The following is a 19796-nucleotide window of genomic DNA, read 5'->3' on the forward strand; positions in this document are numbered from 1 at the left end:
AGCGTCAATCTCGGTAACGGGTGCTTGGAAGGTGAAGAAGAAGCAGGGTCTGTGCTTGCAGAAATCTGGTTAGGAGGAAAGCCCAACGTGCACTCATCCATTCAGTTACTATAGCTTTCTTGATGACGTGCCATTGCTGGGCACCGTTCTAAGCACTGGGAGATCAGCAGTGAGTGCAATAGACAAAATCCCCGCACAGCTTACATCTTAGTGGGAAAAAATAAAAGATTAATAAGTCAAATGGTGATGAGCACTATGAAGAAGAGGAATCAGGATAAAGAAGTCAAAAGAATGACTAATGCACAAGGGATTGGTTCTGTTCTTTAGGGAATGGTTGGGGGTTGGTTCACCAAGATGGTGACCTCTGAGCAAAGACTTCATGAAGGTGAGGGAGTGAGCCATTCTGATATCTGGGAGGAGTATTTGAGGCAAAGGAGTACTGCACATGCAAAGGTCCTGAGGCAGGGGTGCCTTTGACTTGCTGTGCAGCAGCAAGGAATCCAGGGCTCCTCAGGGTGGCTGGAAGTGGGGGGGGGCAGGGCCTTAGGAGCGGAACCCAAAGAGGTAGAGAGGCCCAGCTCAAAGGAGGCCCAGAAGACTGTCCCTAGAACTTGGTCTTTTACTCTGATTGAAATGGAACCCATCTGGGTTCTGAACAGAGGAGGGGTGGGGTCTGACAGAGGACTTAGTGCGCTCATTCAGGGTCCCCTCTGAAGAAAGGGCTATAGGAGAGCCACTCTGGGGCTGGAGAAGGTCTGCGGTTAGGAAGCTTGTGTGAGAACACAGGGGAGAGGGAACCAGATGGGAACCAGGGGGCAGTGGTGAATATGGTGGCAGGGGCATGACTCTGAATATTTCTGGAAGGGAATGTTGACTGGACTTGTGAATGGATGAGGTGCAGGACCACATACAAACTGAAAAATTCTGAAGTATCAGTCGTGTGCACTGTGGACTCTTGGAGGGGAGGGGGTCCGCTCTCCCGAACACTTGGTCGTGTATAAGGAGCCCATGGTGGCTGCCGCTGTCTTGTCCCACTCAGGCTGATGGATGACGAGAAGCTCCAGGATATTCAGGATATCCATCTTTACATTCACTCAGCTCGAATCTTCATCTTTCACTTTTGTTCCATGCATGAGTTTGTCTTTGAATGTTTTGATTTCTCACTGCTAATATTTAATTTAAAGGCATTCTGCATAATTTATCTTTAATTATAATAAATGGATATGTTAATAAACAGTGATTTGACTTATATTAAATATTTACTTGGGTTTTATCACGGAATATTGGATTTGCTCATCACTTTATCTTCGGTCCTTAAAATGATCTGGGCCTTCAAGAAATTATTGTTAAATGAACAGATCATTATAGATGACAAATGCAAATCTAAATTTGCTCTTATTTAAGGCAATGTATAAAGTATACATACAAACAAATATATGATAACCATTCAGAGTTGACTTTATTTTTTTTAAGATTTTATTTATTTATTTAACAAAGAGATCACGAGTAGGCAGAGGTGGGGGAAACAGCCTCCCTGCTGAGCAGAGAGCCCGATGCAGGGCTCAATCCCAGGACCCTGAGATCAGGACCTGAGCCAAAGGCAGAGGCTTAACCCACTGAGCCACCCAGGTGCCCCCAGAATTGACTTTAAATAGAGCAATTTTAAAGCAGCTTTTTTCCCTGATCACTAACAAAAGGCTGAGGTCATATCAGTTCACAGATAACTTTGCTGATTTGCATTGTTCGATCTGTGCTTTCAATACAAATTTTTTTTTAAGATTTTATTTATTTATTTGACAGAGAGAGATCACAAGTAGACGGAGAGGCAGGCAAAGAGAGAGAGGGAAGCAGGCTCCCTGCTGAGCAGAGAGCCCGATGCAGGACTCGATCCCAGGACCCTGAGATCATGACCCGAGCCGAAGGCAGCAGCCCAACCCACTGAGCCACCCAGGCGCCCCAATCAGTGCTTTCATAGTCACTGCCTTTTCATTCATTTTTTTCATTCTCGAAAAACTGATGTGTAGATGTGCAAGCATTCTGAGTTGACGAGAAATTTGGGGGCATTTAAACTTAATATGGCAATGAGACAAAACACTGGTGGGGTTTTTTTGGTTTTTTTTTTTTTTTTAAGATTTTATTTATTTATTTATTTGACACACAGAGAGAGAAATCACAAGCAGGCAGAGAGGCAGGCAGAGAGAGAGAGAGGAGGAAACAGGCTCCCCGCTCAGCAGAGAGCCCGATGTGGGGGTCGATCCCAGGACCCTGAGATCATGACCTGAGCCGAAGGCAGAGGCTTTAACCCACTGAGCCACCCAGGCGCCCCTGGGTGTTTTAAGCCGTGACATCATAATCCACTCCAAGCACAGCAAAGCTAATTAAAATTTGTTTTGACAGCCATTTGTAGAATTTGTAGTCAGTTACAATAGTCTTCTGTTTCCTTTGAGTTTAGGTTCTGAATGTGACACCGAACGACGGCTTTGCTAAAGTACATTATGGCTTTATCCTGAAGGCGCAGAACAAAATTGCTGAGAGCATTCCCTATTTAAAGGTAACTGTCCCTGCCCTTCCTCCTTTTTTCATCTTCTGATTCCTTCGACTCATCTGGACTCCCTTGATTATGCATTGTTGATTGATCAGCGTGTGCTGCTGAGTCTTCATCTTCAGAATGTGCCGCTCTGACCGTGACATTCATAGGCAATGATTGAGGCTGTTGGATATAGAAATGCCAACCATATCCGCAGAGATTATGTGGAGAAGACGTTCTGAAGAAATTCCTAAAACTGTATTAGTTTGTATTTAAATGGGAAAGGTAGACCAAAATTACCAATATGATAGTTTAAAATATAGGCAACATATTAAATGTTCCTTTTAGTGTTTAATTATACATTCGGTCTAGCTTGAACAGAACTCATGATAACCTATATGAAGTATGATAACCAATGTTGCCTGAATAGGTCAAACCCTAAAAAACGTGGTAGCTCAAAATATTCTGATTAAAATATGCTGTCTTGTTTTATCTTCTGTATCTAGTTGTAAATCCTTGAAGATGCACCAGAATCACACGCCTGGTCTAGCTAAGGGCTGTTCAGCAGAACTTTCTGTCACAGTAGGAAGGTCCTTTATTTCTATGCTCCAATATGGTAGCCACTGGCCACGTGTGCCTTTTGGCACCTGAAATGTGGCTAATATGACTGAGGAACTGGATTTCTAGCTTTCATTTTATTTCATTTTAATCAAAATAGTGATGTATACCTAGCATCTACCATATTAGATGTTGGACTACTTGCGAACTTTTTTTTTTTTAAGTAGCGGTATACATCACACTTCCATGATCTCTTTCTTTCACATGACTTAAATCAGAGATCTCAAATAGCAGCCCACTGATTGCAAATAGCTTGCATATTTTATTTGGCCAGCAAAGTTCTATTAAAAACAATTTTCATTGCTTGTTTTAGTTAAGAATCTGAGCGTTTTATTTAATCATGGCAATTTCTGATTTCTCTTGAAAGATCACATCTGGCCCATATCCCAGCACAGGAGCAGAGCGATGCTGTCCCCTTGAGGTGGCCTGCATGTCACTGGCATCTCTAAACCTTTACATTCCCTGCCAGGACCTGCTGGACGTGTGGGTTCCTCTGACTGAAAGTGTTCCCCTCATTTCCTCTGACATAATAAGGAACTAATAGTGCTCTCCCTGCTTCAGAGTAGGGGAAACAGAGAGCTGGGTCTATTAGTTAACTTGTCAGTGAAGAGCCCTGATCACAGCTCTCCTCTCCTAAGTGATGCTACTCCTGTTCCTTGCTGCTACTTTCCAACATTATGCAAGTAGAATTTCTCCCCAGTGAAAATATTGGGTTTCTGATGAAGAGACCTGAAAATGCAGATTTTTAGAAAAATGAAGATTTCTTGACATTTAGATTTTTTTTTATCTTTGTCCTTCTTTTACTTCTCTGAATTCATTCTCTTGCTTTAGTAGTTTTTCTCACGCTCTATTTTTATTGTTGTTTTGTTGTTTATATACATCTCAGTTCAGTCCGTATGTGGGAGATGGGGTAGAAATCAGCTAAACGTTTTAGCATTGGATTTGTTTAATAACAACTACATTTGCAAAGAGTCCAGCTGGCTTTAATCCTATTGTAAGTTTTGTAAAAGATTTCATTAAAAGGTTGAAGATGCATTTTTTTCTAGTAGAAAGAAATATTATTTTCAGTTGGGTCTCTGTCACTTCAATCACCTTATGAACAACTAAATATTTTACTTCAAGAATAAAAAGCCTCCAGATGACATAATGGTTGGATTTGGAGAGCAAACTAAATGGGATAGCTAGCCAGTCACGAAATTCTTTGGGGTTGTGAAATAAGATTGGTTCCACAGAGATGATTCACATACTAATTTTCTGGGGTATTACATTGTTAATTAGTGATAAACGTATTACTGAATTTAACTTTATCACCTCTTTTTGCATTTGTGTTTTGAAGATTTACCAGTAACCTAATTGCCAAACTTTAATATTGAGGTGAATTTTTCTGGTCCTTAGATTTTGTATGGTATATAAAGATGAAGTAAATCAATGAATTAAAGCTAGTATTTAATTTTTTTCATTAAATACAAATACTGTCCTTTTTACAGGAGGGAATAGAATCTGGAGATCCCGGCACTGATGATGGAAGGTTTTACTTCCACCTGGGGGATGCCATGCAGCGGGTTGGGAACAAAGAGGTAATGAACTTGTGAATTTTTTGTTCTCTTAATGGACACGGTAGAGTTGGGGATGGTGGGTGGTGGGGGGAGGTAACTCTGGGAGAAATTTATACTTGAAAAAATATTTTGAGCATATACTTCAAAGGTGGTGATTGAAACTATTTAGCTATTTAAAATTTGTTTCAAACAGCCCAACAACTCTTGCAGGCCTGGAAAGAATTTTGGGGATTTTTGAACTTTATAGTTTCTTTAAAGAAACTGGTTGAGTAATAGTAAGAGCAGCCTCTCAATGAGTACATGTGTACATGTGTGTGTGAGTGTGTGCATGCACACGTGTGGGTATGGGCACAAAAAGAGATAAGCATTGCCCTGAAAAAAATATTTTTAAAATAATGAAATGAAAAAATGTCTCTGAAGTTGCTTAAATATTTTAACAATATTTTAACAGTATGCCTAGACTTGTTTTTATTTTATTTTTGGAATTTAAAAAGTAGTTATTTTTAGAATGAAGCCTTTATTCATCTGAGTCCTAAGCACACACTGAACCCGGTGATTAATTATGTAAATTACCTTCTGGTATTTAATACCAAGTTTCGAATGAATACATGTAGCTCTAGTAATAACAGGTACTGACACGAAAAATGTAGAAGCTAAAACAAGTTACATGTTTTCTTTGTAGGTATTGCTGTTTTTTCCCGAGCCCCATGTCAGCTTCTTTAAACATAGCATTAGATTATAATGAATCATGACATAATGTACTGAAGTTCCCAAACTGTCAGGATCATCATGTTTGTTGGTGGAGAGTGAAGCCCACCTTTTCTTTTACATCATCCGGGGTCTAGCCTGGGCTGTCCTTACAGTCCTGGATAAAGGGATGAAGTGAGCCACTGAATCTTGGTAACCATGGCATTCCATATATGTTGTAAAGTGCAATCAGCTTACAGGATAAAAATAAAAGATAACACAGCTTTAGGTTTCTAAAATTAATAAGAACATGGAACCATCTGGAAAAGTGAAGGTTCATAAGAGTGGGGGTGGGGGGGAGGTTGTGATGGGGTCATTGCCAGCTAGACACACGAACCAGTTTGGGGTAAGAGAGATTTGGATGATTGACACTGTTTTCTTTATACATTACTGTGTATCTGTGCCTTTCCCCTCTAACCTTTCAGTCAGTCAGCTGGAGTAAAATGAGGCATTAGAAGTAACGAAGGGAAGATAACTCGCTTATTAGCTCTCATTCTTGTGTTCCTTCATTGTTTTAGATACAGATGCCTGGTACAAATGATACAAATGCCTCCTTTGAGTGAGAAGGATAAGAAAGATTTTGCTGTGGTTTCAAACACTGCATAAATGTTCATGTCTGATTGCTAGAAATGTAATTGTCACTAATTAATGTATCTTTGAACATCTTAGGGTCCAGGGCAGAGACAGATAAAAGAAGTCTGCGATTTATTCTCACATCATAGATGAAAACAGCCCTTACTTCAAGGGCAAGAATCCACTACTAAACATTTGTCAGGGGCTGGGGATTTGAACCTAGGGGACTGTTCTATCAGCTTAATTACCATTTGTGTGCAAAGGACTCACAGTTCTTGAATTTAAAAAACTCACAAGGATTTGTCCTTACAGCAGAACAAAATTAAGCTTTATAGGAGCCCCGTGTCCGGATATTCTCGATCTCGGGTATCAAATCTGTGAATTGACTATTGTGCTCTGAAGTTTGCAAACCGGGAACCAACCGTCCTTCCCATGTTCCAATGCATGCAGCTCTGCTTAGACACCAAAAGAGGAGCAAAGCCCCAGCCTCTGTGCTGCAGAGGCTGACAATGAATTGTTTTTGCAGAAGGTTTTCCTAACAGGTTGTTTCAAATGGACAGCAAGAGGGAGGGAGACCCACCATGATGATCTTACAGCCTTTCAGCTGCAGCTGTGCTTAGGATTTCTAGAACTTGCAAACCCACAGCCCGTCCCCTACTCCAAGTCCAGATTCCCGTGTCTTCTGCCTGCTTAGTGTCCCCATGCGAGAGGACAGCTCACTTGTCTTCCCCTAAACCGTGGTTCTTCCTGGGTTCCATCTCCCCTTCGATGATACTGCCACCTTCTCTCCAGTGAGGTCAGGGCCAGGTTCAGGGAAGTCGGTTTCTTCAGCCTCTGGCTCCCAGCCCACCTGCCTGCCTGCTCACACAGTGTTGCACTTTGTCACCGTCCACCCTCAGGCATGGCTGGATGAGCCTGGCTGTTGTTTCTTGCTTTAGCCTTCTTCCAGAGTACTGTGTGTTCAGAATCCCTGCACTGCCAAACACATGTTATTTGTACACAAATACACATAAGGTCGTATTCCAGGGGAAGGCATTCGCAGTCCTCCACGGTCTGGCGGCAGCCGTTGTCACCACAAGTGTGTCTCATGTGCCCCACCATGCATTGCACTCCAGGCAGGACAGGGTCCAGCTGGGGCCACACCTGACACATGGGTTTTTCTGAGTGGGGATCGTTCTTTGGACATATTTCTGTGTAGTGAGTGTGTGAGTGTGTGTGTGTGTGTGTGTGTGTGTGTGTGTGTGTGTGTGTATAAACCATACCTAGCAGTAATTTGAAGCATAGAAGACAGTAATATTAAACACGTGTAAGAAGAGATCCCCAGGTGATCTTTCTGTTTAGTTCATATCCTTGATTAGAGGTCTAAAGGGGAAATAGTAAACAAAGAATTTTTAGAGGATTCTAACTTGATCATTGATGTTGTAGCAATTTGTATTGTAAGAAAGCAATCTGACTGAATTTATTGGGTCCTCTATATGATTGAAGATAATTTCTTAGAATTCCTGATGTATCATTGTCATGGTTTTGTTTCTTTAAAAGTTACATAGCAGGGGCACCTGGGTGGCTCAGTGGGTTAAAGCCTCTGCCTTCGGCTCAGGTCGTGGTCCCAGGGTCCTGGGATCGAGCCCCACATCAGGCTCTCTGCTCAGCAGGGAGCTTGCTTCCTCCTCTCTCTCTGCCTCTCTGCCTACTTGTGACCTCACTCTCTGTCAAATAAATAAATAAAATCTTTAAAAAAAAAAAAAGTTACATAGCAGAGGGCTACAAAATGAAGGGTCCAGGAGGACTGACTTTGAGTGTGAGGAAAGACCTTGTAGATCATTTAAACACGCCGCCGTAGGCTAAGTCACTTGCCCAGGCATCAAGCATGGTGAATATCAGGTCCAGGTCTACATTCTGACTTCTAACTCCTGAACTAGAGCTAGGAAACTTGCACTTAGGTTTCTGGTTTGGTTTCCTATAATATCTTTTTTTTGTTTGGTTTCCTATAATATTTTTTTTTGCTGGTTTGGTTTCCTATAATATTTTTTCCCCCTCATTTCTGACAATGTGCCTGGTCCATGAAGTGAATTGCTGCTGACTCAAAAATAAGCATTTCAAAAAGTCACCTGTGGGAATTATTATTGTTGTTCACTTTAACCCGGAAAGGTATAGGAAATACAATCCTAAATTTGAATTGGATAGAAATAACTTAAAAAGTCAAATAAATTTCAAAAGTGAAATGTATTTTTTTTTTTTAAATTCAGACAGTGATTAGCCATGTTAAGTTTCTGGCTTGTAAAGATACAACTTTATGGCTACAACTAACATGTATTTCAAGCAAAACATATAAGAATGATTAGTAGATATGATCTTGATTTGAGATACTATTGAGAAAGATAAGTAAGAATATCACTTTTGATAGTTTTTTTCTTTTTTAATGATACAAAGATAGGAGGAGAGTGGAGTAAGTAGCCAGAGCCCTGTGTTGTAGTTCAAGATATTTAGCCTTTTTAAGCCTCGGTTTCAACATTTGTAAAAATGGACATATTTGAGGTTATTAGAGAGAGCAAATGTGATTGCACATGGAAAAGTGAGTAATAAACTAAAAAGTGTTCCTGGAAATAAGAAGTGGTATTGTTTTTTTTTTTTAATATTTTATTTATTTATTTGACATAGAGAAGCAAGAGAAGAAGTGGTATTGTTATCACACTTGACTTTCTAGTGAAGGAAATACTGACCTAAGAATTTTAAGACTTTTAAAAGGTAATATTTTTTATATTTATTTATTTTGTTTAAAGACAGTATTTATTTATTTGAGGGACAGAGATCACAAATAGGCAGAGAGGCAGGCAGAGAGAGAGGGGGAAGCAGGCTCCCTGCCAAGCAGAGCGCCCAATGCGGGGCTTGATCCCAGGATGCTGGGATCATGACCCGTGCCAAAGGCAGAGGCTTTAACCCACTGAGCCCCCTGGGCGCCCTTATTTTTTATATTTAAAGTACATATGGGAGTGCCTGAATGGCTGGGTCATTTGGATGTCCAACTCTTCATTTTAGCTCAGGTCATGATCTTGGGGTTGTGAGATACAGTCCTATGTCAGGCTCCATGCTCAGTGGGGAGACTGCTTTGAGACAGTCTCCCTCTCCCTCTGCTCCTCCCCTCATTGTGCGCACACACACGCTCGCGCGTTCTCGCTCTCTTTCTCTCTCTCTCTCTCTGGAATAAATGGATCTTTAACAAAAACAGTGAAAATAAAATATATCCAGAGTTTTATGAAGATAATCTTTTGAATATCTTCTTGATCCACCTGGTATTAAATGCCTGTGTTTAATTGATCCAAGTGTGTATTTGTAATCACGCTTCAGAAAGCCCTCATTAGCTCAGACTTAGAGTCACGAAGGGATACAGTTAAGCATAGCCCTGGAGCGTCTTCCAACCCGAAAACAACGGAGTGAGCCTGCGCGGTGCAGGAACCTTGCGGGAGAGCCCCTGGGGAGCATATGGTGAGGGTGTCACTGGAAGGAGACATATGGAGCGGCATACTCTCCAGCCAGCTGTCCCTGAAAAGGCTAGTCTTCTTGGAGGCAAGTTGTATCGTGTTCCAATTAGCCTAAAGCCACAAATGTTATCCCTCATGGCAGGAAAAAAACCTGAAAAGGAACAAAAATTCCCCCTTTAAAAAGCCTAGTATGGGCTATTGCTATATTTATTGCCAGCTCAGAATGAGATTTCCTTTCTGTCTATTTAATTTAACGGAGGATTCATACTCTCTTACCTTGGGGCCGGCTTCTGAAATGCAGATGTGGGAAGAAGGTACATGTGAAAAGAAGTCACTTTTCCTTTTCACAATCTGATTCAGTAATCACAAATATTTTGGAAGAAATTATTAAAATCATAATCCTTTCCTTTTACAGGAAATACAAAAGTAGAACTGGAGAAATGAAAGTGAAAAGATAAAACCATTTTGGTTTCTTAGATTATTTATTCACTTAACAAATGAGTCCTAGACTCTGTGCTGGACACTTGGAGGAAGACCGAAATGAGTGCAGCCTGAGGCCGTGTCACAGGAGCATAAACCCTCAGAGGGAAAAATAAAAGGCAGACGTGCATTTATAAGGAAACTACGTCATGATCAGAAATCTAATCGAGGGGCGCCTGGGTGGCTCAGTGGGTTGAGCCTCTGCCTTCAGCTCAGGTCATGATCTCAGGGTCCTGGGATCGAGTCCCGCATCGGGCTCTCTGCTCAGCGGGGAGCCTGCTTCCCCCCTCTCTCTGGCTGCCTCTCTGCCTCCTTGTGATCTCTCTCTCTCTCTCTCTCTCTGTGTGTCAAATAAATAAATAAAATCTTTAAAAAAAAAAAAAAAAAGAAAGAAACCTAATCGAGTAATGGTATTTTCACCAGTATAACCAATTTGGGTATCTGACTAGCAAACTCTTTATTTAAATGTTACCAAAGTGATTCTCAATTTTTTTAATTAATAGAACTGCTTCCTGTGTCCATGGTTCAATCCTTCTGTTCTTTCAGGCATATAAGTGGTATGAGCTTGGGCACAAGAGGGGCCATTTTGCATCTGTATGGCAGCGCTCTCTCTACAATGTGCATGGACTGAAAGCCCAGCCCTGGTGGACCCCGAAAGAAACAGGCTACACAGAATTAGTGAAGGTGAGTGCTGACTTAGACTTGATTCTCACGAATCGTGTGTTTCCTACTCAAAGTCAGAGAATGCTTACCACAAAGAGGAATGTCAGGGAGGAGATAGATTTTACATCCAGTGACATTTGCAAAAAGATTGCAGAAAGAATCTTTTCATCCCATTAGCCAAAAGCTCAGTTTAGATGGTGAAGAAAGGAATTTTTCTTGAAGAGCTGTTCTCAAACATTTTGACTTTAGGACCCCTTTACACTTTAAAAATTATTATAGAGTGCCCCAAGGAGTCTATGTGTTGGGGAGGGGGCTACATCTATCAATATAATTATCAGAAATTGAAACTAAAAGTAATATTTATGAATTCTTTAAAAATAACAAAAACATCATTGCATATTAATATAAATAACTTAAACAATAACTTTAAAGGTGCCTGGGTGGCTCAGTCTGTTAGGCATCCGGCTCTTGGTTTCACCTTGGGCCGTAATCTTGGGGGTCGTGAGATTGAGCCCCATGTTGGTTTTGGTGCTCAGCAGGGAGTCTGCTGGAGATTCTCTCTCTCCCTCTGCCCCTCTCCCTGCTTGTTCTCTCTCTGAAATAAATAAATAAATCTTACAAGTTAAAAAATTAACTTGATTTTCAAAACAAAAAAATGTATTAAGAAGAGTAGAATCGTTTTATATTTTTACAAATCTCTTTGATGCCTGGCTTAAAACAGGATAAGAGGATTCTTCTATCTACTTTCCGTATACATCCATTAACGTGGTGGTTGTGTCATATGTCAGGTAGCATCTGGAAAATTCCATTGTACACCATGAAATATTGAGTATGAAAAGGGCAAATAACATCTTTATATTATTGAGGAAATAGTTTTGATCTTGCAGAACCCCTAAAAGGGTCTAGGAATCCACTAGGTATCCTTGGACCACATTTTGAGAACGACTACTTCTGACTGAATAGGGGAAAAAAACAAAAAAACAAAACCGGCAAATACTTTTAGAACATGTTGTAGCAGATTTATAGGATAGAGAAACTGAGTGATTCTGACAACTTAATGGAAAAACAAACAAACAAAAATGCAAGAGAAAAATTGGAAGCTTTTATTTTGGTAAATTAAATCCAAATGGTAAGAACATCTGCTTGGTAATTTTGGTAGTAGCTGGTCAGAAGTTTATGATTGCTTTGGTAAGCTCTTTCTTCTTGTTAGTTGTATTAATAAAATGGGAGGTAAATTAACTCATAGGGGGGGTTTTGTGTGTTTTTTAAAATTATTTTTATTAACATATAATATATTATTTGCCCCGGGGTACAGGTCTGTGAGTCGTCAGGCTTACACACTTCATTGCACTCACCATAGCACATACCCTCCCCAATGTCCATAACCCCAGCCACTCTATCCCTCCCACCCCCACCTCTCCAGCAACCCTCAGTTTGTTTTGTGAGATTAAGAGTTTCATGGGATGCCTGGGTGGCTCAGTCGGTTAAGCCACTGCTTTTGGCTCAGGTCATGATCTCAGGGTCCTGGGATCCTGGGATCCCTCCTTGCTAGGCAGGGAGCCTGCTTCTCTCTCTTCCTCTGCCTGCCACTCTACCTGCTTGTGCCCGTGCTCGCTCTCTCTCTCTATCTGACAAATAAATAAATAAATAAAATCTTAAAAAAAAAAAAAAAGAGTCTCTTACGGTTTGACTCCCTCACAATCCCATCTTGTTTCATTTTTTCCTTCCCAACCCCCCACAACCCCCCACCCTGCCTCTCAAATTCCTCATATCAGAGAGATCATAGGATAATTGTCTTTCTCTGATTGACTTATTTCACTAAGCATGATGCCCTCTAGTTCCATCTACGTCATTGAAAATGGCAAGATTTCATTTCTTTTGATGGCTGCATAGTATTCCATTGTGTATATCTACCACATCTTCTTTATCCATTTGTCTATTGATGGACATCTAGGTTCTTTCCATAGTTTGGCTATTGTGGACATTGCTGCTATAAACATCCAAGTGCATGTCCTCCTTCGGATCACTACATTTGTATCTGTAGGGTAAACACCAAGTTTAACTCATAGTTTTAATAAAAATGTCGAAGATGTCATCCGCCTTATAGGTTAGATGGGCCTCAGTGATCCAGCTTGAGGTTCTAACTGCCGTATAGACATTGTTCGTATATAAGAAAACACATTCTCATGTTCAGACTGCTGGTTTTACATCTCCAGGATGTGTTTTCCAACACCACCAAGTGGTTCTCCAATTCTCAGGGGACACTGGCTGAGTGCCCTACAAATTTAACTCAATTCTGAACACTGTCTGAAGGTGGCATTAGGTTGCACAGGTTAAGGGCTCAGTCTCACAAGACTGCCCCCATTTCAGACATCCATTGCAGGTTCAGGTTGTACCCTGTGCTTCTGATGGGCTGTGCATTGGGAGGTTCCCACAACCCCCTCCTTGGGTTTGATTACTTTGCCAGAGTGGCTCACAGAACTCAGAAACGTTTACTTTCTGAGTTTTTGTGTTTCTGAGTTATTGTGATGGATGCTATAAAGGGTACAGATGAACAGCCAGATAAAGAGGTACACAGGAGGGGCGCCCGGGTGGCTCAGTGGGTTGGGCCTCTGCCTTCGGCTCAGGTCATGATCTCAAGGTCCTGGGATTGAGCCCTGCATCAGGCTCTCTGCTCAGCAGGGAGCCTGCTTCCCCCTCTCTCTCTGCCTGCCTCTCTGCCTACTTGTGATCTCTGTCTGTCAAATAAATAAATAAAATATTAAAAAAAAAAAAAAAAAGAGGTACACAGGATAAGACCCAGAAGGATCTGAGTGCAGGAACTTCTGTCCCTATGGAACGGAATATTACCTTCTCTTGGTGTGTGTATACTTTTATCAACACAGAAGCTCATCAGATCTTGTTCAAGTTTTTGGAGAGTTTAATAAGCGGTACCTGTTTCCCCTTCCCAGTGGCTGGTGGGTGGAGCTGAAAGGTCTAACCTTCCAATCATTTGGTCTTTCTGGTGACCAGCCCCATCCTGAGGCTATCTAGGGGCCCCTGTTCTAAGTCATCTCATTAACACAAACTCAGTTGAGCTCAAAAAGGGTGCCTTTAAATGACAAAGACACTCCTGTTATTCAGGAAATTCCAAGATTTTTAGGAGCTCTGTGCCAGGAATCTGGGACAAAGATCAAATACATGTCCTGTTATACCACAGGTCACTCCCTAGTTTTTGTTTTCATTTTTGTTTTTGTCATGCATGCCTTATAATAAGATCATAACAGTTAATAGATATTGGCATGTTACTAGCCTTCCATTCAGTTACTAATAATTAGTCCAGTCTATCATCTTACCATTTGAAAGTAGCTCCCAGGGCAAGGCTACTCAAGCTGGCATACCTCTGTTAGATCTCCTCCAGTTCCAAAACTACAAGTGGACCTAGAAATATATGGCTTCACCTTTTCATGCATCTGGTATAATCAAGCTAAGGGACAGTATCATCTCTTGCCCTGAGCCTCTTTTGAGGTGTTGAGATAATATTGGATTTCCTACTATTACAAAATCCATTCATTCCCTTACTCCCAGCTACTATTCCTCCTTCTCTCCATTTAAATGCTCAATATGTTTCCACTTTCGGAAAGGACATGACGTTTGACCACTGTGCTGTCTAGTCTGTGGGCAGCAGTCCTAGTATAGCCAACACCTACCCTGCCCATGCAAGTAGGGTAAAGTACAGTACCTAGGGTCAGAGCTAAGAGGCCTATTCTTACCACTGTCAGTGTAGCTACTACATTCACTTATCCCAGAGAGATGAGAAAGGAAGAACAAGAGTAACAAAATATTGACAATTTTGGAATCTGGGGGATAGATACATGGAAGTTAATACTGTTCCCTCTACTTTTAAGTGTTTTACATTTTTCGATTATTTTATTTATTTATTTATTTATTTATTTTGCTGAAGAACATCTTGAATAAAGTATATCTATAAGAAGACTTCACCGAAGAATTTTTTTCTACTTGAGGAAAGAAAGTTTCAAAGTACTGTCAATTTACCTACTTTAAATAGGTCTTACTTGACCATACTTATTCTATTTCATTGTAAAAGCACACTATAATCATCATAATCCAATTGTAAAGTAGGCTGCTGTCAGTTAGACTTTATTTTATAAGTCAGAAAACCATCGTGTGGTGACCATGAATGCAGATCGATTTAAAGAGGTTCTATGTCCAAAGCAGAATTAGTACAGGAAAAACGTTTTCCTGGATAAATGTCCTATAGTTAGCACTGTCAGAAGTTCTTTCCATTGTAAAATTTCACCCCTTCTCAGATTGTATCACACTGAGCTCTTCTGATTCTCTTTCTAACATCTAATCTTCTCCTGGTCTTTCTGTGAGTTTATTTTCCTACTGTGTCTTTTCGGATGCTTTCAATTTCAAGTAACAGAAATGCAACTGGAATGTGGCTTAAGCAACAAGGAATTTGGTTGACGTTTGTGAAGGAAGCCTAGCCTAGCAGTAGGGCAGATTTCAGGGGTTGTGCACCCAGGTGGAAGGTTTTCTTGCCTCTGTACTTCCTCCCTGGTCAGCTCTGTCCTTGCACTTACTTAAGTCAAGATGGCTGCCAGCAGCCCCTGGAATGGAGGGTTAGAAAGTGTTTGAGAGCTTCATAACATTGTTGAGCCACCACACTAGGCCTGAATGGTCTCCTCGAAACCTCTTAGGAGACCTTGTCCTGGTGATCAAACCATGTCACATGGGTACTAACAATTACAAAAGAGTTGTAATACTGTAATACTGAGAAATTAAGTAGCTAGCCACAGGCTGGGGCAGCAGGCTTCCAGCAGGAGAGTGTTACCTCTCCATCAACCAGGGAATAAAAATCTTTTTTCCTTCAGTCTGATTGAGCCAATTAAGTTACATTCCCATTCTGGGTGGGCTGTGAGATTATCTTTAAGCCAATAGATCAACTCCTGGAGCCAGGGAAAGGTCAGATTTCTCCAAGTCCAATGGATAACCTGAGAGGAAGTAAACACCTGAACTAAATCAGGGTTCTTTAGGAAGGAGGAAGAGGCACAGTGGATTTTTGGAGAGTGGCCTCCAGTGTTCAATGTCCTTGCTAACTGGGGACACACACTCAGATCCAAACACTGTTCCCTACTCTCTGTTTTCCCTTTCTTGTCATTTACTAAAAAAAACTTTTCCACTCTGGTTCAACTGCTGTTAAAGTTTCTTGTTAAAGTCTTCTTGCTAAAACCAAAGCTGTGCTCCCCAAATGGATTTTTTTACTCATTCTATTCTATCTCCAGCAGACATTAACACTCAATGTGAAAGTTAATTCACCATGTAATCCCATGGCTAATACTCCGTTCCAACTTCATAGCTTTGGTCAAGGATTCAGCTTTACCCAAAATTCCAGGTTTATTACTGCGTCCATATTTCTTGCCACTGCCCTTTACTGTTTTTAATTCAGGCAAAATTCCTCCTCCTGCCAGACCATCCATGTGATAGTCTCGCCTCTCTTTACTCTTTTCTTTTCGCCTTTCCTCCTATCCTCTCCACAGCCAATTCCTATTTATCTTTCAGATGTTAGAGAAGTGGTCATTTCTTTTAAGAGAGTAAGTTAGGTCATTTCTTTTAAGAGAGTAAGTGGTCATTTCTTTTAAGAGAGTAAGTTTAAGAGAGTAAGTTTCTTTTAAGTAAGTAAGTTGCATGTATCCAAAAACACCTTATACTTTCTTTTTAAACATTTATACTGTATTCTAATCACCTCTTTAGTTCTGTGTAGCCCCCTGAGATCATGTGCTCTAAGATAGTGGGCCATGTTTGTCATATTCACAACTAGTACAGTATCTGATACATGGTAGGTGCTCATAAATGAGGTTTGTTGTAGAAGTTTCTATGAAGTTTCTTTTCTCTAGTTGTTTCATAGATGTGTCAGAAGTCCCAGGGATATAAAAATCATACCACTTACTTTTCTTACATATAAGCAGTTGGCACAACATCCTTGTTGGCCCTCCCTGAATGTGGGGGAAATTCTTTTGTATTGTTACTGCACTAGGGAGGAAGGCCTAGAGAAGAAAAAGGTCCTCTCTTTTTCTTCTTTGTCAAGGGGATTCTTCTTCCTGAAAGGAATTCTTTTTTCCTCAAGAGCATTTCTTCTTCCTCAGTGATATCCTTTTCTAGAAATTTTTGCTGTATAATAGGGAAGGATATTTAGAGTGTGCAGAGTTCCTGTTGAAATTTCAAGTATTTAATTATGGTTATAAAATATTGGGGGTGGGGCAGGATTTGGGGATGGAACAGGGAACATCTTTGTAACTCTACCCCTGCGTGAAAGTGAGGAAAGCACTGAGAAAAATTGTCAAAATCAACATTTGCAGAGCTCTGTACATTAACCAAAGAGTTGCAGCAATTTGAGGAACATTTATTCAAGAAAATCTGCTAAGCCTCAGTAAGAACAGAAGTATTTGTGGGATAGTAACTTGACTTGCTCTCATCCTTTCCTCCCTAGCTCTTAACAGACTTGAAAATTAACAGTCTCACAACACTAGCTGTGAAGACCTTGAAGACCACAACCTTATGGCCATCAGTGTAAGCAGATTAGGTCTGGGGCCTTTTACAAAGTTTCATATCCAGAGCACTGTCATTGTTTGACCCATCTTGTGCTGTTGAGAAAGCCCCATTCTTAGGAAAACGTTGTTATTTGACCTCACTCATTAGTATGGCTTTGTCCCAGGATGTTAGTCAAAAGGACCAGTGGCAGTTTTTTAAATATGGGGGCAAATGAGAACCTGCCCCCTGCAAGAGAAGTGCTTAATAAAGAAAATCTGATGAGCAGGTTGCCCATGAGAGGCTTTGAAAAGCTTTCACATATTCCTGGGGTTGTATATTCCAATGCATGTACACTCTGGGCTGCATGCCCAGGAAATACCCAAGGGGCCCCCAGTCCTTTGCCTTTGGCTGACTCTGAGGCCCAGCACAGGCAAGAAATGAAGGCTAGAGCAGAGTTGTAAACTGCCTGAGCATTACTGGCATGCTCCAAAACTCACACAGAGCCTCTCAACCTAAGGAGGGAAGAGTTACTAGTTCAAGCAAGTAGTAAGCAAGTAAGGACCATGCCTTAGCTGACTATTAAGCTAATCAAGAAGAGGCTTTAGTGGCCATGCATGACAATAGAGTTAAGAGAGTTCACAGACTAACCAAGAAAGTCACTCAACAAACAAGTAGTGGCAACAACAAATGCTGGGGGAGAGCAGATCTGATTTTTAGATTTGTCACATTATCTAAAATGTCTAGTCTCAACGAAAATTACTTATCCCACAAAGAAACAGAAGAGTATATATATATATATATATATATATATATATATATATACGTATATATATACGTATATATACTCATATATATACGTATATACAAAAAATAGGAAAATACAGTCAATAGAAACTGTCATGAGGGGCCTAGATGCTGAACTTACTAGATGAAGACTTTAAATCAGTATTATGAATACACCCAGATAACTGAAGGAAACCATATCTAAAGAATTAAAGATTATGACAATGATAGCTCACTTAGTAGAGGATAATAATAAAGAAATAGAACTATAGAGCCGAACTAAATGGAAAATCTAGAGCGTGTAACACCTTCAGTATAAAATCACCAGAAAGGCTCCACAGCTGATTTAAGCTGATAGAGGAAATCATCGGCAAGCTTGAAGATAGGTTGATTGAAATTATTTATACTAAGGAACGGAAAGAAAAGAGATTGAAGAAAACAATGTGTGGGGGGCACTGACACACGTAACAATATACACGTAATAGAGTCCTCAGAAAGAGGGAAGAAAGGGCGGGGCCAGAAAGGGTATTGAAGAGATAAAGGCCAAAAACCTAGCAAATTAGATGAAAAGCATTACTCTGCACATCCAAGAAATTCAGTGAGCTTTGAGTAAGATAAACTTGAAAAACATACCTACATGTTTCTTAGTCAAACTGTCAAAAGCCAAAAACAAAGTGAGTCTCTTGAAAACACAGAGGACTTATTGTGGAAAAGGGATCCTCAATTTGATTAATAGCTAACTTTTCATCAGAAACCATGGAGTCCAGAAGACAGTGGGATGATGCTTAAATACAAAAAGAAAAGGGCTGTCAACCAAGAATTCTGCATCTAGCAAAATGATCTTAAAAATAAAGGAGAAATTAAGACATTGCTAGAGAAATAAAAACTGAATTTCCAACTAACAGACCTGCTCTATAATAAAGACTAACCACAGTTGTTCAGACCGAAATGAAAACACTAGATGGTAACATAAATCTACGTGGAGGAGAATAGAGCCAGAGAGAGTCATTTTTTCCCTTGTCAGTCTTTTCTTCTTATACTGATTTCTAAAACTGCCAGAGGGTAGACATGTGAAATAGACCTGAGAGTCCAGAAATGAACTCTTACATTTGTGACCAGTTGCTTTTTGACAAAGGTGCCAAAACAATGCAATAAGGAGAGAATTGTCTTTTCACAGTGTGCTAGGACAACTGGATATCCATATGCGAAAAAGTGAAGTTAGCTCATACTATACACTGAAACGAACTCAAAATGGAAGTAGACCTAAATGTCAGAAATAAAATGGTAATGCTTACAAAAGAAAGCGCAGAAGTGAGTCTTCAGGTTCACGTGGCCCGTGGTTCGACGGTGGGTCTCCTTGCAGTGGTGGCAGCCACTGAGCACAGTACGAACTGCCATGGCTAGCGTCGTGGCAGGGTAGACGTTGAGGTTTCTTCCGTGCTTTGACTGAGTTTTAGTTGAAAGGAGTGCAGCTGAAACTGTAACCAAAGGAGGTATTATACTTCCAGAAAAATCTCGAGGAAAGGTACTGCAAACAACGGTAGTAGCTGTTGGATCAAGTGCTAAAGGAAAGGGTGGAGAGATTCAATCAGTTAGTGTGAAAGTTGGAGATAAAGTTTCCTCCCAGAATATGTAGGCACCAAAGTAATTCTAGAGGACAAGGATTATTTCTTATTTAGAGACAGTGACATTCTCGGAATGTATGTGGACTGAAATCATTATAAAAATGGCATGAAGTGAAGCTGCCCATTCCAGTGAAGTTGTAAAATCTTTCATCCTGTAAATAATTTTTATGTCTCTCTTTTATATTAAACTAATGGTACCCAAACTACTGAC

The 19796-nt window shown here is 40.5% G+C and overlaps 1 protein-coding gene and 1 pseudogene across 1 annotated transcript in view; both read left to right on the top strand.

Moving 5' to 3' along the window:
* LOC111155391 (aspartyl/asparaginyl beta-hydroxylase-like) overlaps window positions 1-19796 on the top strand; it is a 157816-nt gene that overhangs the window by 101549 nt on the left and 36471 nt on the right. Inside the window, exons 17-19 of the mRNA XM_022515542.1 lie at window positions 2453-2551; window positions 4633-4722; window positions 10527-10664. Of these exons, the coding sequence (XP_022371250.1) occupies window positions 2453-2551; window positions 4633-4722; window positions 10527-10664 (327 nt within the window). The remainder of the gene's footprint in view (window positions 1-2452; window positions 2552-4632; window positions 4723-10526; window positions 10665-19796) is intronic.
* LOC111155381 lies at window positions 19357-19673 on the top strand (annotated as a pseudogene).

This window comes from Enhydra lutris, unplaced genomic scaffold, assembly GCF_002288905.1.
Source record: "Enhydra lutris kenyoni isolate GAN:26980312 unplaced genomic scaffold, ASM228890v2 scaffoldscaffold41, whole genome shotgun sequence".
Classification (NCBI taxonomy): domain Eukaryota; kingdom Metazoa; phylum Chordata; class Mammalia; order Carnivora; family Mustelidae; genus Enhydra; species Enhydra lutris.